General features: G+C 55.3%; 1 protein-coding gene across 1 annotated transcript in view; it reads left to right on the plus strand.

The window, feature by feature from the left end:
• Positions 1-13,962, plus strand: part of TMPRSS4 (transmembrane serine protease 4) — a 38,426-nt gene extending 24,464 nt beyond the window's left edge. The window contains exons 4-13 of the mRNA XM_062197610.1: positions 1,994-2,146; positions 3,303-3,432; positions 6,490-6,591; positions 7,399-7,439; positions 8,481-8,640; positions 9,154-9,320; positions 11,640-11,738; positions 11,926-12,068; positions 13,351-13,500; positions 13,875-13,962. Of these exons, the coding sequence (XP_062053594.1) occupies positions 1,994-2,146; positions 3,303-3,432; positions 6,490-6,591; positions 7,399-7,439; positions 8,481-8,640; positions 9,154-9,320; positions 11,640-11,738; positions 11,926-12,068; positions 13,351-13,500; positions 13,875-13,886 (1,157 nt within the window). The 3' untranslated portion in view covers positions 13,887-13,962. The remainder of the gene's footprint in view (positions 1-1,993; positions 2,147-3,302; positions 3,433-6,489; positions 6,592-7,398; positions 7,440-8,480; positions 8,641-9,153; positions 9,321-11,639; positions 11,739-11,925; positions 12,069-13,350; positions 13,501-13,874) is intronic.
• The last annotated feature ends 9,445 nt before the right edge of the window (positions 13,963-23,407 follow it).

A 23,407-nucleotide genomic window follows, 5' to 3' on the forward strand; every position in this document is an offset into this window, starting at 1 on the left:
TAAGAACAAGAGGGGGAGACAGTCCCAGCCCCGGCGCCCCCAGATGGCTTCTATCCCAGTTGAGTTCTGCAGGGAGAGCTGTACACCCAGTACAAACCCACACAGGCAATGGCGGGGCCACGCCCCCTGCCCCCTCCTCCCACCGCCTGGAGCATTTCTGCTTACAAGCAGGGCACCCGAGAAGCCCACCCTCAGCCTCCCCCTGCCAGCTCCCACACTCGGGAACTGGGTTCGCTGCTCAGAGCAGTTGCGGACCACAACTTCCCAGGCACTGGGGACCCAACCAAGAATCAGGGCACCTGGGACAGGGAGCCTGGCTCTGCCACTTGCTACAGCGGGACCACGAGCAAGTCCCTCCATCCCTCCTAACCTCAGCCTATGAGATGCCCTGCCTCCCTCAGAGCAGTCTCCTGAGCCCTGGAGGCCCAGGAAGGGTGACCATCAGGGACAGGGCTGGGACAGCCTCTCCACTGAGCAGGTGCATTTCTGTCTCAACTGGCAGCAGGGGAAACATGGACCCACAACCCAAACCCTGTCCGAGTCCCTGGGAGCCCTGGCTGCACATGAGATGCAATTAACCCCACATCACTTCCTGGCCTGGGCTGGTCCACACCGAGGATGGTTTGCCATGGGGTCGTGTTCAGAGCTTGCACTGCAGAGAGAGAGGGAGAGAGGGAGAGAGGGAGAGGCCATGGTGGTGCAGGGGAAGCCAGGCAGGCACAAAGGCAGAATTCAGCGCTGGACCCTCCCTGCCCTCCCAAATTCTGCAATCAAAGGTGGTCCCCCAGTCCTCCCTCCTGGGCTAGGTCCCTCCCGTCTTTTGGCTTCTGGGGTCTTGACTGGCAAGCCCCTCTCTCGGCTTTCTCCCTGGAGGCTGTGGTGACCCTGCCTTCCCCTGGGCTCCTAACAGTGACCCAGATTCCAACGATGTAGGAAAAATCCACCCCCTGCTGTTCTCCCTTGTGTCCCATGGCCTGGGCACACGGGAGCCAGCAGGTCACAGCTGGAGTCCTGGCTGGGTCATACAAGCACTGTGTGGCCTTGGGAGGGAATGCTGCCTCTTTCCTCCCCTTTCCCTGGTGTGAGATAATTGTGACACCTGCCACCTAAGGCGCTTGTGCGCGTGCCCGAGGAGCTGTGTGGGAAGCTCCTAGTGCGGTGATAACTGAGGCCCTGCTTAGATTTGGAGCAGCCTGCCTGGAGAAGGGGGCACCAGGCCGAGGGAGAGTCGGCCAGGGAGGAGGGCTCCTTCTCGCCAGTGGGGTTCGGCTGTGCATCCTCACCAAGCAAAAGGAGTTAAATGTCCACTAAACGCCTGAGGAGTTTCAAACCCTCAGTGCATCCCCATGGGGCAAAGAGCTTTGAATCTGAAGGCAGCAGTGCATGTTCAGGACGGCAGGCAGAAAACCACACAAGACACAACCCAGCCTCCTATGGGTGTTTCCACGCCGGGTTAGAAGACCCAACTCTAGAACTGTGCTTACTCATACGAGACGCTTGCGCGACGCCCAGCTCTCTGCGTGTTCCCAGGAGGCAGCGTATCATCCCATTGTGCTGATGAGGAAACTGAGGGCTAGGAAGGGGAAGGGATTGATGTAAAGTTGCACAACTGGTGCAGAGCCAGGACTCGGAACCCGGGTATGGGACTCCAGGACCCTGTTCTGGCTCCTCCTCCCTTAGCTGAGGGCCCTGAGCCAGCATTTGGGGGTCAGAGGATCGTAGAGCCTGTTCCTAAATTTACCCCCGACACACACACACACACACACACACACGCTCTCTTGATTCCTCAGCCATCTTGCAGGCCTGGGGCTGGGGTTCTTACCCCCACTTTGCCCACACGGCAGCTACAGCCTGCACCCAGTGTTCCTGCTGCTGACAGGCAGGATGGAGCCTGGAACCCATGCCTGGCACTGCTCTCAGGGCAACAGAGCCTCCCCCCCGCCAGAGGTGGCCGGCTTGACCCTCTGTGCCCCTCCCTGCTCTTGTCTTGCAGTCAAGGTGATTCTGGATAAATACTACTTCTTCTGCGGGCACCCCCTGCGCTTCATCCCCTTGGGACAAGTGTGTGACGGCCAGGCAAACTGTGCCATGGGAGAGGACGAGGAGCAGTGCGTCAAGGTCTTCCCTGAGCGACCCTCTGTGGCAGGTGAGTCTAGGGGCTGAAGGACTCCGGGAGCAGGCAGGAAGCTGTCCCGGGCACCCAGGCCCATTGCATAGCCTCTGACCACTGACCTGTGGGTTTCCACCCCGTCACTAGGATTCTTTTTTTATTATGATTTATGTGTTTGTTTATTTGAAAGGCAGAGTTACAGAAAGAAAGGGAGAGAGACAGAGAGAGAGAGAGAGGTCTTCCATCCACTGGTTCACTCCCCAAATGATCCCAACAGCTGGACTAGGCGAGGCTGAATCCCAGAGCCTGGAGCTCCATCCAGGTCTCCTACACAGGTAGCAGGGGCCCAAGTACTTGGGCCATCCATATAGGTGCCTGTTCCAGTCTTGGCTGCTCCACTTCTGATCCAGCTCCCTGCTAATGTGCCTGGGAAAGCAGCGGAAGGTGGCGCACATGCTTCGGCCCCTGCACCCACATAGAAAACCCAGACGAAGTTCTCCTGGCTCCTGGCTTCAGCCTGACCTAGTCCTGGCCATTGCAGCCATTTGGGGAATAAATCAGTGGATGGATCTCTCTCTCTCCCTTTCAAACAAAACAATTTTTTAAAAACATTTATTTTATTTATTTGAAAGGCAGTTACAGAGAGAGGTAGAGACTAAGACAGAGAGAGGTCTTCCATCCACTGGTTCACTCCCCAAGTGGCCACAATAACCAGAGATGGGCCAAGCCAAAGTTAGGAACCAAGAGCTTCATCCGGGTCTCCCACATGGACCAGGGGCCCAAGCACTTGGGCCATCCTCCACTGCTTTCAAAGGCGCATCAGCAGAGAGCTGGGTTGGAAGTGGAACAGCCGGGACGGCGCCTATATGGGATGCCAGCACTGCAGGCTGGGGCTTTAACCTGCTGCACCACAGTGCCAGTCCCCAGAATAAATTTTAACAAAACAAAACCAATGCCTATAAGAGAAAAAAGAGCACTATTCATCATCGTGCCAGGGCAACGGGTCAAAATGGAACCTGACCCCAGGACATTTGCTCATCCTAGCTAACATCTAAACAAGGCTCAGATGAAGCCACATACAGGAACTGCCACTGATGTTGAAGGCGTTGGGTTGGGTGCGCTTGGACCAGGGTCCCGATGAGCTGGACGGGAGCTGGATGACCCCTCGTTGACCCTCATTCCTCCCTCCTAGTCCGCCTCTCCAAGGACCGATCCAGCCTGCAGGTGCTGAACCTGGCCACGGGGAACTGGGCCTCTGTCTGCTTCGACAGCTTCTCGCCAGCTCTGGCAAAGGCAGCCTGCAGGAAGATGGGCTACAGCAGGTACCCACCCAAGCCCCCAGAGCTGACGCCTCGCCCCGAGAGCCCCCTCGTCTTCATGCCCTTCCTCCCCTCCGCCTGCTTTCTCTCTCTCCTCCTTTCCTAAAGATACAGGTGTCACCTAGGACTGTTTGGAGTCCCAGCACGTTTGCTCACCAGCAATGTGAAGTCACGTGAGCGCCAATTGCCTCAATATGTAATCAAGTGAGGTGATGCCAACCACACAGGATGATGGAGGGGCCGAGGGAGACTGCACGCGGCCCCGACACATAGATACACACACACTCACACACATGCACACACACTCACACACACTCATGTGTGTGTATACATGCTAACACACACGCTGACAACACACACTCACACATTCACAATATGTGCTCACACATATGCTCACATGGTCCGTCACACACGTACACACACGTGCTCACATGCATGATTTTTTTTTTATTTTTGACAGGCAGAGTGGACAGTGAGAGACAGAGAGAAAGGTCTTCCTTTTGCTGTTGGTTCACATATGTGCTCACATGCATGCTCACACATGCTCATACACACATTCACATATGTGCTCACACACAGTGCTCACCTGATTGGTCACACACATGTTCACACACATACTCACACATGCTCACATGCTCTCACACATGTGCTCACACAATGCTCTGCTCACATGATCAGTTCACACATGCTCACACACATGTTCATACACACACATTCACACACTCACACATGTGTGCTCACATGCTTGTTCTTACACATGTGCTCACACACACACATAGCTCCTTTGCAGTCCTCTCTCTCCCTCTATTCCTCAGGCCTTTGTCCTGACTTTGCAGACGGCCGTGCGTGCCCACTAACACAGAAGCCCAGCTTAACCTCCTGGGAATCCCATTGGCTAAAACGCAGTGGACGCGAGCCTGGGTTCACCGGGACCCCTCCACAGCTATCCCCGTGCTCACAGCAGTCCCACGTGGGGAGTAGACGCGCGGGGGTGTAATTATGGAAAGGGTAATTAGCATTTTACAGAGATGATTACATCCAGTTGACCTCGGCACAGAACCGAGAAGTTAGTGCTTACTACATCTGTTCCCTAATGGGCTCCGAGCGGACAAGGAAGCTGCGTGGGCAGCAGCTGGAGGGAGAAGCCTGGAGCGGGGCCCAAGACCCTGAATTCCTTTGCACTGTGCCTGCTCCCGGCTGGGGTAATTCCGTCTTCTCTCTGGCCAGTGAGTGAGGCGGTCACAGTCACGCCCAGGGCCTGCCTGCAGAGGGTGGGACAGAGCCTGTGAGTTCCAGAGCACAGTGGCAGGCCCCAGACTCCTTCAGGATTCCAGAAACTGGGCCCAGCCACTAGGCAGAAACAATGAGCACTAGGGGCAGACATCACCAATCCATTGCAGACCTCTCCTGGCTGGGGGATCCCTAGGCAACCTCAGCCTGCTGTGCTGGGTGCAGCTGATGCAGCCTCAAGGCCCCTGTTTCAACCAATGCTCCTGGCAGCCATCATAAATCACCCACCCGGCCCCACCCCACCCCACCCCCAGCCCTCTCTGCTGAGTGTTCAGGCTCCCTGGCTCTCTACCCTCCCTGGGGCAGAAAGGCCACCCTGCCCCTTCCTCCTGGAGGAGAGAGTGGGCTGCTCTCTGCGAGAGCAGGCTCCCGGATGTCTGTCCCCCAGGGGCCCACTAAAGCACCCAGGCCACTGCCCCCCTGCTTTCTGCACATCAAACTTCCTCCGAGTTCTTCATCAGTGCGCTTTGCTGGGAGCGGCCACTTCCTCCTCCTTTTTTTTTTTTTTTTTTTTTTTGACAGGCAGAGTGGATAGTGAGAGAGAGAGAGAGAGAAAGGTCTTCCTTTTTGCCGTTGGTTCACCCTCCAATGGCCGCCGTGGCCCGTGAACTGCGCTGATCTGATGGCAGGAGCCAGGTGCTTCTCCTGGTCTCCCCTGGGGTGCAGGGCCCAAGCACTTGGGCCATCCTCCACTGCACTCTCTGGCCACAGCAGAGAGCTGTCCTGGAAGAGGAGCAACCGGGACAGAATCCAGCGCCCTGCCCGGGACTAGAACCTGGTGTGCCGGCGCCGCAAGGCAGAGGATTAGCCTAGTGAGTCACGGCGCCGGCCCACTTCCTCCTTCTGAGGCCCGGCTTTCTTCACCTTCCTCCCCGCGGACTGGAGGCCACAGGTTGGCTCAAGGTGGGTTCTTACGGAGGGGAGCCAAGGCTGGGAGGAGCAGCGTGACCTCCTGAGCTCACATGTCAGACCGGTGTGAAAGCCATGACAAAAGTCTCTTACATCAGAGCTTGGTCCTCCCAGGCCCAGCACCTGGGCCCACCCAGGCAGTGCCGCTCAGAGGCACGGGCTGACCCCAGCCCTCCACGAAGAGCTTGGACAAGTTGCCAGGGTGGGGGGACTGGTGGAATATTTGGAAGAGGGAGATGCCATAAAGGTTCAGAGAGATGGAATTAATCAGGAAAGCCTTCCTGGAGGAGGAAGATTTAAACCAAAGATCTGAAAGAAGGCAACCTTGGATCAGTGAGAGGACAAGGGAGGGTGGTCCAGGTGAGGGATTCCCATGAAGACTGATCCAGGCTGGTCCCGTCTCCGAGGGAGCCATGCTTGTGCCCTCACTGTCAAAGCCAGACTGTATGCCTCGTTTGGAGCACAGACCATCCAGCTCAACTTCCCTCTTGGATAAGGGAGCCCGCCTGGGCCCCTGCATCTCCTTGTTCCCCCTTGTGTGAACCGAAGGGATCGCTGGGACATTGGAAATAGGGTCAGAGCCGGAAGTTAGGAAAGATCGCTAGCATTTTTCCAGGGCTCTGGGGTCTGGGCTTGGAGTCCTCAGGAAAGCAGGGCCGTGCCCATGCTGCACCTGCACTGAGTGCTGGGAGCCAAGGGGAAGTCCCTTGCTGTACAGCACAGCAGGCCCCTACCGCGCTGGCCAAGATCACCTGCCCTGCCCTGCCGCTCCCTCGGCCAGCCTGTCACCCTCTCCTGGGAGAGCCCCTCCCATCTCACTCCTGCCCGCCCACAGCTCCCCTTCTCTCCTGACAGGACCAGCAACCCCACGTTCAGAGCTGTGAAGATTGGCCCAGGCCAGCAGCTGGATGTTGTTGAAATCACACAAAACAGCCAGGAGCTGCAGGTGCAGAACTCAAGCAGGTGAGGGAGAGGTCACAAGGTGACCTGGAGCAGCCTGGCAGCAGGGGAGTGCACGCCCGTCAACAGGAGGAGCACCCAGGCAGGCCGACCAGTACGCACCTTGGCGGCCCACTTCTGCAAGGTGCCCTGGGGAGGAATGGATGAAGTGCCCATACCTTCATCCAAACATAAACCGGAGTGTTTGGGCCACTGCCTTAGGTTCCCTGATACACCCTCAACAGGCAAGATTCCACGGTCCCAGCCCAGAGCGAGACCTCCCCACAGGCCCAGCACTCCAAGCCGGAGACCCCATGGCCCATTCACACGCCCTGCCCCCATGCAATAGGACGCAGCCTTGAGACAGGATCTGCCACACGGCAGTGAGCTGGCTCCAAGGCGATGCGGCCCAGGGCTGCTCAATCAGCACAGCGCAAATCCTGAAGAGGACGGGGTGGACAGCACGACGATCGTGCACCTGGAATCCCATCCAAATCCCGCCCTCCCTCTGGGAAAGCCGGCACACTGTCCCAGGCTCTGCTCTCCTCTCGCTCAGGCTGCCACGTACCCAGGGGGCTTCAAAGCAGGCAGGGCCCAGCGCATAGTAGGTGCTCAGCAAGGAGTGGTGTGTTGAATCCAGTCCAACTCAACTGAGCATTGGTGCAATTTCTACCCAGTCCCCATTGGTGTCAGGATCTGGGTTTCCCAGGTGCAGGGACTCAACACTGCCAGAGGCCCCCTCTCCCAGCCCAGGCAGGAGCCAAATCCCTAGGGAGCGCCCTGTCTCTCTCTCTCTCTCTCTCTCTCTCTCTCTCTCTCTCTCTCTTGCAGGCCATGTCTCTCAGGCTCCCTGGTCTCCCTGACCTGCCTTGGTGAGTATGCCCTGTGTCTGAAGGTTTGGGGCTGCAGCCAGCAACAAGCAGTCGAGGGAACCTCCTCCTCTTCCTGAACCTCTCAGACCCCACGCTTTGCTCTGTCTTGCTCCGACCTTACGTCTGCAGTCATGGGTTTGTAGGTCCCTGCTCCTTCAGGGGGCGGATGGCATCAGGGTGCTTCCTCCATCGGCGCACAGCCCCAGGCCCTGAGCAGAGGAAGCTGGGAGGGCAAGAGGGGCCTCCACCCACTCGGCCAGCCCTGCTCAGAGCACACAGCCTCCTTGGTCGCCATAAGTTCAGGTGCTGAGAGCAACTCATCCACGTGGGTTGAGCAGTTTCTCACCCAGCAGTTGCCCACATATGAAGCAGGTGCACCATTAAGGAGCCTGACTCTACCTTGCCAACAGAGGGCGCCCAAGGGCCTTTGAGGGAGGGCCAGGCACTGCAGAGCAGCTGGCTTAACAGGGGTGGTATCCGAGAAGCCCCTACCCAGAGCAGTGCCTGTCACAGAGGAAAGGGTAGCAGCTCTACCCCCGCCCCCAGGAACGATCCCCGTGGCAGGGGTGAGGACTGGGGAGGCAGGGTGGGGCTGGAGGTCGGGGAAGACAGGATGTCAGGTTGACAGCCTCCCTTAGCAGGGGGAAGGAACTTGGGGAAAGGTGGGTTTGGGATGGGAAAACCCAGTTTCTAGAACTTTCCTTCCACTTCCGGGCCCCAAGGCAGCTCGTGGGCGTGTGTTTACTGCTACTCCGTGGGAGCGGCTGGGGACACTCCGCCTGGGCAGGGCTTTCATAGTTCTGCTGTTTGGCTCGAAGGTCATGAATTCCCGGCACACTGGGTGCGTCCGTGTTCACAGCCTAAGCTCCTCAACAATCCAAAGCCCCAAAGAGGAGAGAGGGAGGCTCGGGGAAAACCTGCGGTCTCCCCAGAAATGATTCAGAATCGGCCTGGTGCTCCCCGGCCAGGAGCCCTCGTGGGAAGCGGCCCCACCCCTTCAGGGCCTCACCTCCTGCTTTCCTCTCCTCCCTGCTGCCCCAGCCTGTGGGCAGAGCCCCAAGGCCCCTCGTGTGGTGGGCGGGCAGCAGGCCTCGGTGGATTCCTGGCCTTGGCAGGTCAGCATCCAGTACAAGAAGCAGCATGTCTGCGGAGGGAGCATCCTAGACCCCCACTGGATCCTCACGGCAGCCCACTGCTTCAGGTAAGACCTGGCTACAAGGTCACCCAAGGTCAAGGTCACAGAGGTGGTGACCCAGAGCCTGGAGCCTGGTCTCCTGGATTGTTTTCCAATCTGCTCCCCCGACCCCTGCCAACTGCATGCTCTCTCGGAGACCACCGCCAGGGGGTGGCCACTCCAGCAAGACCCTGGCCTTGGCACCCTTCGTTAGGAAGCAGGGCCCTGGTCACCCAGCTTGACCACTGTGCAGTGGGAAGCCATCAGACGCTCACCCCCGTGTCATTCACTCCCTCCTGCCAGTCTTCCAGGAAGCAGTGGCAGGGTCTGGAGCCACTGCCGCTCCCCCTCAGGTAAAAGGTTCCTTGAGCAGGTTTCATGAGGAAAAAGAACCAAGTCCTCCCCTGGAATCTGACGCCGCCCCTGCCCCACCGTCGTGTCACACCCGGCACCGACGTCATGGCACAGCCAGAACCACAGCCCTGGGCAGAGCCTCCCGAGGCTTGGCTCAGGCCCGAGCCCAGCGGTGTCTGTTCCCAGGAAGCACCTCGACCTGTACAGCTGGAAGGTGCGGGCTGGCTCAGAGAAAGTGGACGACTCCCCGTCCCTGCCTGTGGCTAAGATCTTCGTCTCCGAGTACAACAGCACGTACCCCAAGGAGAAGGACATCGCCCTGGTGAAGCTGCGGTTCCCGCTCACCTTCTCAGGTGAGAGCGGGGATCCAAGCCCGGCGGCTCAGCTCCAGGCACCCCTTGGCCTTGGGCTCACCACTCCTCCCCCACCGCCCAGACCATACCAGCCTGGCGTCACCCCTGCCCCCAGCTGTCAGCCGATGCCTCACACTGCCCCCTGCTGGAGATTTTCCCAAGGTCCCTTTTCTCCCTTTGGGGCCCCTCTGGTGAGAATCACAGATTCACTCCATCTTGGAACTGTGAGGGTCCTCTTTAAAAAGACCATCTAGTCCATTCCCTACCCCCGACCAGTGCCCAAGAGCCTGTGCAGCACCACTGCCTGCTCTGCTCCAAAAGCAGGGAGCTCGTTATCTTTGAAAAACGAATTTCTTTTTTACTTTTTTTAAATGAGGTATCCTCTTAAAAACTTTTTTTTTCTGTTCATTTTATTTGAAAACCAGTTTGCTCTCCAAATGCCTGCAGCAACCAGGGCCAGGCTAACCTGAAGCCAGGAGCCCACAACTCAACCCGGGCCTCCCCCATGGGTGGCAGGGACCCAAGTACTTGAGCTGTCACCTGCTGTCTCCCAGGGGGTACCTTAGCAGGAAACTGGACTGGAAGTGGAAGAACCTAGACCGGAAGTGGGCACGCCAATGTGGGATGTGGATGTTCCAAATGGCATCTTAACCACTGCACCACAGATCCTCCCCAGAATCCTCCCCAGAACATATTGCTCTTTTTTTTTTTTTGCATTTATTTATTTATTTGAAAGAGTTATACAGAGAGAGAGAGAAAGAGAGCGAGAGAGAGAGGTCTTCCATCTGCTGGTTCACTCCCCAGTTGGCCATAAAGGCCGGAGCTGCACAAATCCAAACCCAGGAGCCAGGAGTTTCTTCTGGGTCTCCCACGTGGGTGTAGGGGCCCAAGGACTTGGACCATCTTCCACTGCTTTCCCAGGCCATAGCAGAGAGCTGTATTGGAAGTAGAGCAGCCGGGATTCGAACCGGCGTCAGTATGGGATGCCAGCGCTGCAGGTGGTGGCTTTACCAACTACACCAGGGCGCCGGCCCCAAATCCATTACTCTTAAGACATCCTGCAAATCCTTGAATAGCTCTGTTAGCTTCCCCGTGGTTACACTGCGTAGTATTAAGGTGGGCGTTTCCCACTGTGGGTTCTATGGGACAATGGTCCCTTGGGGAAGAGAGGTTCCACTGGCAAATCACTTTGGGAAACACTTCCAAGCTGCAGCTCCCCTCTTGGAGTGCAGTAGCATACTTAAAGTGTGAAATGCCTTTCAAAAGCATCTTTTGCCGGCGCCGTGGCTCAACAAGCTAATCCTCTGCCTAGCGGCGCTGGCACACCGGGTTCTAGTCCAGGTCAGGGAGCCGGATTCTGTCCCGGTTGCCCCTCTTCCAGGCCAGCTCTCTGCTAGGGCCCGGGAGTGCAGTAGAGGATAGCCCAAGTGCTTGGGCCCTGCACCCCAGGGGAGACCAGGAGAAGCACCTGGCTCCTGCCTTCGGATCAGCGCAGTGTGCCGGCCGCAGCGCACTGGCCACGGCGGCCATTGGAGGGTGAACCAACGGCAAAAAGGAAAACCTTTCTCTCTGTCTCTCTCTCACTGTCCACTCTGTCTGTCAAAAAAAAAAAAAAAGCATCTGTTTGCTCGTGTTTACCCCATGCTTGCCGACCTTATCTGACCCCCGAGTCCTTTTTTCACGCCACCCGGTTGACATCCCACAGAACAGTGGTGTAGAAGCACAAGTGTGGACTTTTCCAGGGCATAGGTACCCGGCTCTCCTGAACCCTGGCCCTGGTTCTGGATTTGTGCCTGGGATTTGCTTTCATCAGGTATGGTAAGGCGACCAACACAGGGACACCTACCTTTAAAGGAGAGTTTCTTATTTGCAGTTCCTGAGAGAGGGGACGTCCTACACCACACCTGGACACGGGGTGGTGGCACGCAGTCACTCAGTCGTTACTGAGGTTTCCATGGAGAGGTGTGGGCAAGGCAGCCTGCGAGTATGAGCGAGCTTGGGGTTGCGCAGTGTGAAGAGCTGTCTGGGCTCTGGAGGTTGGTCTCCAGTTGTCCAGTCCCCAGCTCTGGGATGGTTTAGGGCAGGGGAAAGATTGACTTAGTGGGTGGGGTTCCAGACGGGGGTAGTTAGGCATATGGGCTTTGCACTGGTCAGTTTACACATTAAAGGCATTCCCAGGGCAGGTGCTTGCTACCTCCAGGACTTAACCAACCCAGTCCCTCCCAGACCAACGAGATCCCCACAATGTCAAAGCACAGTAACATACTGAAAACAAAGCTGTCATTAACACGGGGCCTCTCTCCTCTCTGCTCCTTGCAGACACAGTCAGGCCCATCTGCCTACCCTTCTTCGATGAGGAGCTCCCTCCAGCCACCCCGCTCTGGGTCGTGGGCTGGGGCTTTACAGAAGAGGGTGGAGGTAAGTCCTGGGCTCAGGGCCACAGGGCAGGGGATGCCCTTGGAAGAGGCAGTGGGAAAATGCATCCTGGAGGACCAAGCTCCAAGGTGCCAGGCCCAAGGCAGGGTGTTCTGGCAACCCAGAGAATGAAGTCAGGCTGGGGGTGAAGGGCAAGAACGGGACTGTGAGTGCATTTTCAATCTCCCAGGGAAGATGTCCGACACGTTGCTGCAGGCGTCCGTCCAGGTCATTGACCACACACGGTGCAATGCAGAAGATGCATACCAGGGTGAAGTCACCGAGACGATGTTGTGTGCGGGCATTCCGGGAGGTGGCGTGGACACTTGCCAGGTGGGGCCTCCAAGAGTCATGGGGAGTTCTGTGGGTAGGGAAGTAGGTCCAAGAGAGACGGAAAGGCCCAGAGGCTGAATGCCCCATGTGGGTCCTTGCGTACAATGGGCACTCAATGTGTGATGAAGGCAGAGAGAGATGAAGGGAGGGGAGGAAAGAATAGAGTCAGGTAAAGATCTAAGTATGGGAGGATGGATGGGTGGGTGGATGGATGGGTAGATAGATGGATGGGTGGATGGATAGGTGGGTGGATGGGTGGATGAGTGAATGGATAGATGGATGGGTAGGTGGTTGGATAGGTGGATGGAGGGATGGATGGGTGAGTGGGTGGATGGATGTGTGGGTAGGTGAATGGATAGATGGATGGATGGGTGGTTGGATAGGTGGGTGAATTGGTAGATGGGTGAATGGATGGATGGATGGATGGATGGATGGTTGGATAGGTGGGGTGGGTGCATGGTGGGTCTGTAGATGAGTGCCGATAAATAGAAAGACTTCAAGTGTCTAGTTCACACACAAAGATGACAAGACACTAGAAAACCCATCTCACACTGGATGAACCCTGGTGCATGTCCCCTCTCCACCTCACCAGCTGTCAGAACTGCTTAGCAATCCCCTGCATTTTTTCTCACTACCCCTCCCCACTTCCAGAGGAGTGCTGCCACCCCCATATCCAAATATCCAATTCCTTCATCCAAGAGGCATCTCTTGTGTGCCACAAACATGGTGCGCCTGCCCTAGGGAAGCTCATGGCTGGGAGGGTGGGTTGCACGGAAACAGGCTCTCGTGCTGCAGTGTTAACAGGTTTGGAGGAAACCAGTCAGACGGGCGCCAAGTACGAGCACTTTCCTCTATGTGATGTTTTCTTGTCTATTTGCTTGTCTGTTATTTCTGTCTTCCATTCTGTTAAAGATCTTTGGTTTTCTCATTAATTGAATCCCAATTGCCTAGAATAGTCCCTGGCACAGAAGAGGTACTCTGGAAGTGGGTAACTGAACTGGAGAACTCCTCTGTTAGACAAGGATAACCAGACTCCTGCAGGGCGCCGGGAGCCTCCGATGAGCTGGCGTGGGCTGTGGATCTCTGTGAGGGCTGACAGCACGCCCCAGCCAGCCTGACCTCACACAGGCTCCCGGAAAGTGGAGTGTTCCAGGTGTAGGCCCAGCGTGAGTGCAGGCAGCGAGGGAGCACAGAGGAACCATGGGCTGGTTCAGGATGCGGGGAGGAGAGCCCCAGCCCCTGGCCTGCCTCCACCAGCAGCCCCTGGTCTGGCCTCTCACAGGGCGACAGCGGTGGGCCCCTGATGTACCATGCTGGCCAGTGGCAGGTTGTGGGCATCGTGAGCTGGGGCCATGGCTGCGGGGGCCCGAGCACCCCAGGAGTGTACACCAAGGTTGCCGCCTATCTTGACTGGATCTACAATGTCAGGAAGGTGAGTGTCGCCCCCCCACCCCTTCCTCCACCCTGCGGCTGCCAAGGTGTCCTTTAGCGTGATGTCAGTGTCTCTGAGGTGGTTTCACATGCAAATCCCTGTCCCTCCCAGCAAGCAAGCCGTAGGAGAGTCCCCTACTAAAGGCAGAAATTCCACAGGGCACAGATTCCTGCCTGGAGCTCTATCCCGGCCGATTTTCTGCTAGAGTGAGACTCTCAGGACCTTCCCAGAGAGAAGATTCTGGGGTCTTCCTGGCCCCTTGAGGGGAGAGGGAAGCAAAGGCCGCCCGAGAAGAAAGAACACTCCTCAGTGGTCACCGCGCAGTCCCGTTTCCCGTCACCTTACACACTCTCTGTCACCCTCTCTCACCGCAGTCTGAGCTGTGACGCTGCCCCCCCGCTGCGGTGCTGGGAACTGCTTCTGTCTCCCCGACATACATGGGGATCCCGCAGAAGACAGACACAGCGGGAAGAGCCGGGTGGGACTCGCCTCGCTGCCACCTCAGCATTGCTTGGAGCAGCGCAGGGCCTCTGTGCCCGTGAGAGACCTCCAGAGCCCGGAGACAGCAGAAGGGAGATGGCCCACCTCCACCTGAGCTGCCAGCATCCCAGGGAGACAGGCAGCCCGCTGAACCGGCCAGCCTGGGGGCCACGGGCTCAGAGATGTCGCTGGACGGCAGCAGAACTTTCCACCGCACCGACTCACGTTTCCCCAGAGTGAGAGTCGGGACGGAGAGGGGCTGAGCCAGCCTCTGCCTCTCCACTCAGCCCCACGCCCCCCGGAGCAAGGCACAACGCACTGGCCCACTGTCGCCGTGCCTACTGTTGCCGCCTGCGAGACAGCCGCTTGTGTCTCTGTGGCACTATTATTAAACGGCTGTTGAAATGGTCGACGTGGAATGGCTGGGCTGCTGCGGAGGAAAAGGTCCTGGAGAAGGGATCGCTTCTCACAATCAAGGCCGGAGACACGAAGCAGCCTCCTTCCCACAGGGCCCCTCCAGGCCTCTGCCTCCCCCTGCAGGCAGAGAAGTTCCTGACTGGCTGGAAGGAGGTCTTGCCTGCAGAGAGCCTCCAGGGTGAAGAAGGGGAAGGGGAAGGAGCCGGGTCACCTCCAGGTCTGCGGTAGTCCCTAGGCTGAGGACAGAAGCACGAAGGGGTCTCTGCACGCAGAACTGAGCTACGTGGATGTCTCTGACAGCTCTGTGGGACCCCCTCCCTACCCATAGTTGAGTCAGATTCTAGATAAAATCTGCTCATTAATGCTTTATGGGTTCCTGGCCCAGCCCTGGCTGTTGTGAGCATCTGGGGAGTGAACCAGCAATGGAAGATATCTCTCTCTCTTCCCACCCCTGTCACTCTACCTTTCAAATCAATAAACAAAGAAACTGTCAGTCGAAACTAAGATGTTCTTCTAGGAACAATAAACCAAAATCTTGGGTTGCCCTGGGGACAGAGACCTGTAGGCTGAGATCAAAACTAAACCCGAAGTGGCTGGCTCTGTGGTGCAGTGGGTTAAAGCCATGGCCTGCAGTGCCGGCATCCCATATGGGCAATGGTTCAAGTCCTGGCTGCTCCACTTCCCATCTATCTCCCTGCTAATGGCCTAGGAAATCAGCAGAGGATGGCCTGAGAGCTTGGGCCCCTGCACCGGTGTAGCAGACTGGATGAAGCTCCTGGCTCGGCTTCAGCTTGGCCCAGCCCTGGCTGTTGCAGCCATTGGAGAAGTGAACCAGTGGATGGAAGATCTCTATCTCTCTATCTCTATCTCTATCTCTATCTCTATCATCTCTATCTCCTTCTCTCTCTCTCTCTCTCTCTCTCTCTGTAACTCTGCCTTTCAAATAAGTAAATCTTCAAAGAAGAAACTAAACCTGGGCCCCCTGCAGGCAAGGGTGTGGAGCCTGGGACTCCCACGTGGAGCAGAGACGGCTGAAGGGGGCTAATGTGTCCCAGCACAGACCCTCTGGAGGAAAGCATCTCCAATGCAGGATCCCAGCATTCCCAAAGATCCTCCTGATGTGAGTTCACATCAGGGTCAGAGAAGATGCCAAAAAGGAAACCTGGTGGGAATCGTGGGAAACTGCTGACTCAGGACTTCCGGTATGGAATGATCAGGTAAGAACACTCACGGAGTATCTCCTCGTGCCAGACACTGTCTAAGTGTTTCGTCATGTGCTGGTGCATTTAACACTCACACAGGCCCGAGAGAGAGGTACTCTCTCAGCTCATTTATGGATAAGGCACACTGAGATTCAATACCTTGCCCGAGGTTACAACCTTGTGAGTTGAACCTGAGGTCTGACTACAGAATCTGTGCCATGAGCCACCCCACTGCAGGGCCTCCAACATGATCATTCACAAAGTATTTAAATAGATTTTAAAATGGGTACTATTTCCACAATTTTAAAATTACTTGTGTGGTGAAATGCAAGTCACCATCCTCGCCATTTCACGCGTGGGGTCCAGTGCCACCAAGCACTCGCCCACTGTGCAGCCACTGGCGACATCCACCTCCAGAACTGGTCACCTTGTGGAACTGAAACTCTGCACCCGTTCAACACCTCCTGCTTTCCACTCCTTCCAAGTCTTGCAGCCACCATTCTGCTTTCTCTCTCTACAAGTTTGACTTCTCCAGGTACTTCCTCTAAGGGAAAACCATACAATATTTGTCTTCTGTGCCTGGCTTCTTTTCCTTAGCACTGTATCTTCAAGGTTCACCCCTGTTGTAGCATTGCCAGGCTGAACAGCAATGCATTGTTTATGTCACACTTTTGCTTGCCCAATCGTCTGTCAAGTGACATTTGAGTTGCTTTCATCTCCTGGCTGCTGTTGAATAATGCTACTATGAACTTGAGAGTACAAAAATATCTTTAAGACTTTGCTTTCAATTCTTTTGGATATATGCCCAGGAGTGCAATTGCTAGATCATATGGTAGGTTTATTTAATTTTTTGAGGAACCACACTGTTTTCCATAGAGGCTGCACAATTTATATTCCTATCAACAGTTCCAGTCTCCCCACATCCTCACCAACACTTGCTATTTCTATTTAAAAATTGATATATTGGGAGGAGGAGACTGGTGGTGTGGTACAGTGGGTTAAGTCACTGCCTGCAATGCGTACATCCCATTTGAGCACCAGTTCGAGTCCTGGCTGCCCCTCTTCTGATCCAGCTCCTTGCTGATGTGCCTGGGAAAGCAGTGGAATATGGATGGCCTGAGTACTTGGGCCCCTGCACCCCCATGGGAGATCCAAGCAGAGTTCCAGGCTCCTGGCTTCAGCTTGATGCAACTCCAGTCATTGTGACCATTTGGGAAGTGAACCAATGGATGAATGAGCATTCTGCCTCTCTGTCTCTCTGTCTCTCCCTCTCTCTATATATAAAACTCTGTCTTTCAAATAAATAAATAAACCTTTTTAATTGATGTTTTAATAATTAATCAAAATGACAAGTATATTTGAAAAATCAAATATAGTTATTAGAAGTAAAAACTTACATTATTAAAATGAAAAACCAAGTGGATGGGATAAATAGCTTTAAAGACACAAATTAAGAGAGATGAATAAGCTGGAAAATGGAAAAATTTACTAAGTTTATAGCAGAGAGAAGAGGAGGTAACTTTGAGCAATCAAGGCCAAATGTTGAAGTCTAATATATCCAGAGTCCCAGAGGGGGATAGAGACAATGCCCAAACAGCAGAGAATATCCCAGAACCAATCCACAGGTTCAGCAGACACCCATACAACCACGGCGGAAAAGTTAGGACAAATCCACACCTGGTTATGTTATAGTGAAGCTTCAGAACACCGAGGATGGAAAGAGACTTGAAAACAGCCGGAGAGAAAGCCAGGTCCACCACAATACCACGTTAGACGGACAGCAGACTTTCCCACAGCAACACAGGAGCTGGAAGGCAGTGGAACTGTTGACCATATCAACAGACAATAAATGTTGTGTGCTGACATTGTGGCACAGAAGGTTAAGCCTGTAATGCCAGCATCCCATTTGAGCAGCTACTCTGCTTCCAATCCAGTGCCCTGCTCATGCACCTGGGGAAACAGTGGAAGATAGCCCAAATACTTAAGCCCCAGTCATCCATTTGGGAGACCTGGATGGAGTTCCAGGATCTAGCTTCAGCCTTGCCCATCCCTGGCCATTGTGGTCATTTGGGGAGTAAATTAACAGATGGAAGATCTTTCTGTCTGTAACTCTGTCTTTCAAATAAATAAGTCTTAAAATTATTTTTAAAAAGATAACAGCAGTCAATCAAGAATTGCGAACCCTACAAAACTGTGCTTCAAAAATAAAGATTTTTCAGGAAAACAAAAACTGAAAGTTTACCACCAACAAATATCCTCTGGGAGCATCTAAATACTTCAGGAAGAAGGAAAATGATCCTCAAGGGAAAAACATGTGCCTGAGTCACAGAGTCAACGTGTGTGTAGACGATGGCACCAAGCACGTGAGAATTCAGAAGTACATGAAAACACATGTTGTGAGGAAACTATGCATGGATCTCAGATGTGCTTGCCCCGAAACAGACTTAGCTCTCCCTTCTCTGTTTCCACAGAACTCTTAGAGGGTGCTTGTGTGTAAAACCAAATCCTCAACACTTAAATAGATACCAGAACCCTTTTATAAAACCGACCACGCGCCAGTCCGTGAAGCCTCAATCTACTTCAAGAGTGTGGACCCCAGACGTCCAATTTCCACGAAGCCTGGCCTGAGTGCTCTGACTCCACTCACCTTCCTGGCTGCCTGCTCCGAGGCAACCCAGCTCCAGCCCCTCCCATTCCCACCACTGAAAAGCCCTGGCCAGCTCTGTCACCTCCTGTCCTAACATCACCACTGGTGTCCTCCTCCTCCCCTGGTGCCAGGACCAGGCTTTGGCTCGGTGGCCTTCATCACACACCCTCCGTGGCAAGAGCTCCAGTGGCTCCAGGCCCCAGAACCCATACTGTTCTGAGAGAGCTCAGGCTCCCCAGGGCTGCCTGGAGCAAAGGTATGATTGTCCAGGTTGTAAGTGGAAGGCAGCAGCCAGCAGGTCGATTGCTCGACCTTGCTCCCCAGGACAGAGGAGTCAGAGAAGTGCCGATCCCCAGGGACGGCCTTGTGCTTTAGCAGTGGGCTGTGCTGTGATGGAGCCGCGCTCAGCCAGTATCTCAGCTCCTCGAGGTGCTGTCTCCCAGTCCCGCCCACAGCCCTCCCCCCCCCCCCCCCCCCCCGCTTCCTCCTGCTTCCCTGGGACTGACCCCCTCCCCCACCCCAGACAGAGGAAGCCAGCCTGGGAGGAGACACTCAGATTAGGTTCTCACTGTATTGCCAAACTACAAGGCAATAGCAAATCACTTTCAGCCTACAAAATACATATGTGATTTAACAAATGCTCATAGAGGCAGGCGTGTGGCACCCTTAACCAGAGGGCCTGGTTTTCAGCTACTCTGCTTCCACGTCAGGGCCCCGTCAGTGTGCCCCTGGGGGCTCAGATGCCGGCTCAAGCACCTGGGTCCGTGGCACCCACGTGGTAGACAAAGAGGGGGGTCCCAGGCTCTGGCTTCTGCCCGACCCAGCTCTGGCTCTTGTAGGTATTGGCTACCAGCCAATGGAAGATCTCTCCCTCTCCTCCCTCTCTGTCATTCTGTTGCTCTGCCTTTCAAATAAATAAAACTTAAAAAAACATATAAATAGGTTAAAATTAAAGCACTTCTAAATAATAAGTCAGTGAAGAAGCTATAAAGAAAAATGTACTAAAATTGAATGATAATAATGTGGATGCTATGGTCCCATCCAGACAGACACCCGCGCAGCCACATGCATGGCATGATTTCAGGACTGGGTTGTGGGCAGGCCTGCCTTGGCGTGCTGTCCTCAGCACAGGTGATTTTGCCAGGAAAGCCAGCAGGGAGCGGGCAGAGGCTCTCGCTGCGCTGCTGGAGGAGAGCATGCGAGAGCAGGTTGGCGCAGAGGCACAATGCCCTCCCTGGTTTATTTTTTATGTTATTTTTTTTAAGAGGTGGAGAGAAAGAGCTCCCATCCTGTGGGTCACTCTCCAAAGGCCTTCGACAGCCTGTGCTGACCTGGGGCCAGAGCCAGGAGCTGGGAATACAGCTCGGGTCACCCACTGGGTGGCGGGAATCCAACTGCCTGAACCATCCAGGAGCCGGGAATGAGACCTGGGCGCGCCTGTGTGCTGTGTGGGCATCTTGGTTGGATCTTAACCACCAGGCCAGATGCTCACCCCAGACTCTCCCCTACTTCATAAGAAAGGAAGGGGACAGATCCCAGAGAGGCAAGTCCTCGCCAGGGTGACCCTGCCTCCCCAATTCCGGTCCACAGCCATCCTCATGACAAGGTACCTCTAACCTCATCTAAACACCAGGACTGTTGGGGGGGGGGGGGGCAAGGGGAGAACTTTAATGAGTGCCGCCATAGTGTGTGCAAGTGTCCTGGGGCAGCAATATCTGAAACAGAGTGGAAGACTAAATAGACACATCCCCAAGCCAGGGAGGCGACTCTAGCAGGAGGGAGCAGCAAGGACCACGGCCCAGACTTGAAGGGGCTCCACGAGGAACGGGGAAAGTGTCGGGTGAGAGAGAAGGCCGCATGGGAAGATGGGAGGAGAGATGTAAAGTGAAGCAGCCCGGCTTTAGATGCAAACAAACCTCGACTTAAAATCGTGTGTGTGTGTATGCATGTGTGCATGTGTGTACACAAGCGTGTGTGTGTACATGAGTGTGTGTGCATCTGTGTGTGTACGCACGCATTACAAAAATGTTACACATTTCAAGCATTCTGACGCAGAGATCTGAAGTCACCACTCCGTTCTGACCCGTCACCCTCCTCGGAGACCGCTGCTGAGCTATAGGAGCACTGAACGCCTCTTGGCCTCCGTTTCCTCTTCTCTAAGTTGGGGCTGATAATAACGGTTCCCACCCCGTGCCTGCCGCGAAGCCTGGGTGACAGCGGAGCAGGCAGGAAGCACCTGCGGGCGCTCGGTTCCTGTGTGCGGCCCCTCAGCACGGTCGCCATGCAGCCGGCCAGCAATGGGCTGCCTCCCTGCCTGCTTCACTGAATCAGGGCTGGGGCACATCGGCCACGGGAGGGACTCACGATCCAGGGATTCTATAGCAGGCTAATTTTTAAATTGATCATTTTTTTAAAAAGATTTATTTTTATTTGAAAGGCAGAGTTACAGAGAGGCAGAGGCAGAGAGGGGCACGTCTTCCATCTGCTGGTTCACTCCCCAGATGGCTGCAATGGCCGGAGCTGCACTGATCTGAAGCAGGAGCTTCTTCCAGGTCTCCCATGCAGGTGCAAGGGCTCAAGGACTTGGACATCTTCCACTGCTATCCCAGGCGCATTAGCAGGGAGCTGGCTCAGAAGTGGAGCCACCAACATCCGTGTGGGATGCCGGCACTGCAGGCAGCGGCTTTACCGCTATGCCACAGCGCCGGCCCCTAGGGGACATCTGTAAGCTGTCTCTGTGCTTTGGTTTTATCCAGGATAAAATGGGGATCATTGAAGGGACCTTCCAAGGTGGCATGGGATGTGATGTGAGGCTGATGAGCCCCTCCGGGAATTTAACCCTTCCTCTGCAGAGTCGTTGCTCCCAGAAGACTTCATACTTATTGTCTGGGTCACCTTGTAGATGAGAAGAGCAGAGGCCAGGGAAACCCCGGCTTTCCCACCCTCCTGCCCGCCGTGCTCAGGGCAAGAACTGGGTTTGGGTCAGGGACTCAGGTCCATAGCTTCAGGCTGGCGCTTCTCAAACATGCACACAAATCACCGGAGACCTGGCTACAAAGCAAGCTCTCTGTCTGTCCACTAGGGGAGGGGCCTGAATTCTTTTTCCAGGTAGAGTTAGACAGTGAGAGAGAGACACACACACACACAGAGAGAGAGAGTTATAGACAGTGAGAGAGAGACAGAGAGAAAGGTCTTCCTTCTGTCGGTTCACCCCCACATGGCCACCATGGCCGGCGCTTCGCCAATCCGAAGCCAGGAGCCAGGTGCTTCCTCCTGATCTCCCATACAGGTGCAGGGCCCAAGCACTTGGGCCATCCTCCACAGCAGAGAGCTGGACTGGAAGAGGAGCAACCGGGACAGAATCTGGCACCCAGACCGGGACTAGAACCTGGGGTGCCGGCATTGCAGGCAGAGGATTAGCCTAGTGAGCCGCAGCGCCGGCCGAAATTCTGCATTTCTGATGAGGTCTCAGCTGAGACTCACTCTTCCAGTCTGTGATGTGTGTGTGCATCTGTGTGTGTGTCTGTGTGTGTGTCTCTGTGTGTATCTGTGTGTGTGTGCAGCCAGGGCCCAAGACTCTTGAGGCTCCCATGACTCGCTGGGAAGCCACGTGATGCAGCTCTGCCTTGCACCCACCAGGCAGCTGACTTCCGCATCCGCTCTGTTCCCAAGGGGCTGCCCTCTCTTGGGGTGGGCCAGGCGCCTCTCAAGGGACCCAGGTCCCTGAGGACTCCACCTATTCAAGGAGATTAGCAAAGGTCTAGGGCCCCTCCCCCCTAGAGAACAGACCCAGCCCCTGATCCCATGGGGTTTATATTCTAGTTAGAGGAGGTGCACAACAAACAAGGGAGCACATATTCGCCTGGTGGAGATGGGTGCATTTTAAAAAAATTCATTTATATGAAAGGCAGAGTCACAAAGAAACAGAGGCAGAGAAAGAGAGAGAGAGAGAGATCTTCCATCCACTGGTTCACTCCCCACGTGGCCACAATAGCTGGAGCTGAGCCCATCTGAAGCCAGGAGCTCCTGGTCCCCAACGTGGGTGCAGGGGCCCAAGCACTTGGCTTCTACTGCTTTCCCAGGCACATTAGCAGGGAGCTGGATCTGAAGTGGAGCAGCCAGGACTCAAATCAGTGCCCATACAGGATGCTGGCACTGCAGGTGGCGGCTTTACTCACTATGCCACGGCACCAGCCTAGAGATGAGTGGTTTGAAGAAAACACAGCCAGAGAAGGAGAAAGTAGCCGACTGGGTGGAGGACATTGTTGCAGATAAGGTGACCAAGGAAATCTCCAAGGAGATGGCATTGGGGCCGACTGAAACAGGAAAATGAATCCTGTGGCTCTGTAGCAGAGCACGCCAGTAGGGGACAGCACGTGCAAAGGTCCTGAGACAGAAGGAGACTGATGCTCGGAGGAGCAAGCAGGAGAGTAATGAGGCCGCAGTGCCATGAGCCAGCAGGAGAGTAGCAGAGAAAAACAACACCAACGAGGTGGTGGGTGCCTGCCGGGCCACCGTGGGGCACGTGTTCCCGCTCCCAGGCAGGTCATGCTTCAGACGCACGCAGACTGAAGCTCAGAAAAGGTGCGCGTCCCCTCATCACAGATGGCAAGAAACAAAACTAGAACCGCCCCTCAGTTAGCCCCAGATGAGAACCTCCAAAGCCCTTATTATTAAACATAACTTTTTATTTCATCCAAGGCAAAGCGAAATACAATTCTACAATGCAAAACACGTTGTAGAGGCAAGACCGTCTGATCACCTCCCTGCCGTGCGTGAACACAAGTCAGTGCTGGGTGTGTGCTCCTCTGGGCCCCCCCCCCCCCGAGGCCCCCAAGGCCACTGCTGCAGCCTCTGATCTACAGTTATAGAGGGAAACTGATATGGGTGTTGTTGTCATCCAAGCCTGAGGCATATACCATGCATAAGATAGCCAGAAGCACTGCGGATCAGGGCGAGGGGGGCGCGGGAGGGCCAGGCAGGGACTCCAACTTGGCACAAAGCAAATTGAAGCAAGCGGCAGGCTTCTCCCGAGCAGCCCTTCCTCCTGGCGCACCCTCCCGCCAGCCCTCCCACCAGAGCCATCTGCAATAATGAGATGGAGTCCGGGAGTGATGGGGTCAGGAGCATGGCTGGTCTTCCTCTTGGTCCTCTTGTCCGC

The sequence above is a fragment of the Lepus europaeus genome, chromosome 7, assembly GCF_033115175.1.
Source record: "Lepus europaeus isolate LE1 chromosome 7, mLepTim1.pri, whole genome shotgun sequence".
NCBI lineage: Eukaryota > Metazoa > Chordata > Mammalia > Lagomorpha > Leporidae > Lepus > Lepus europaeus.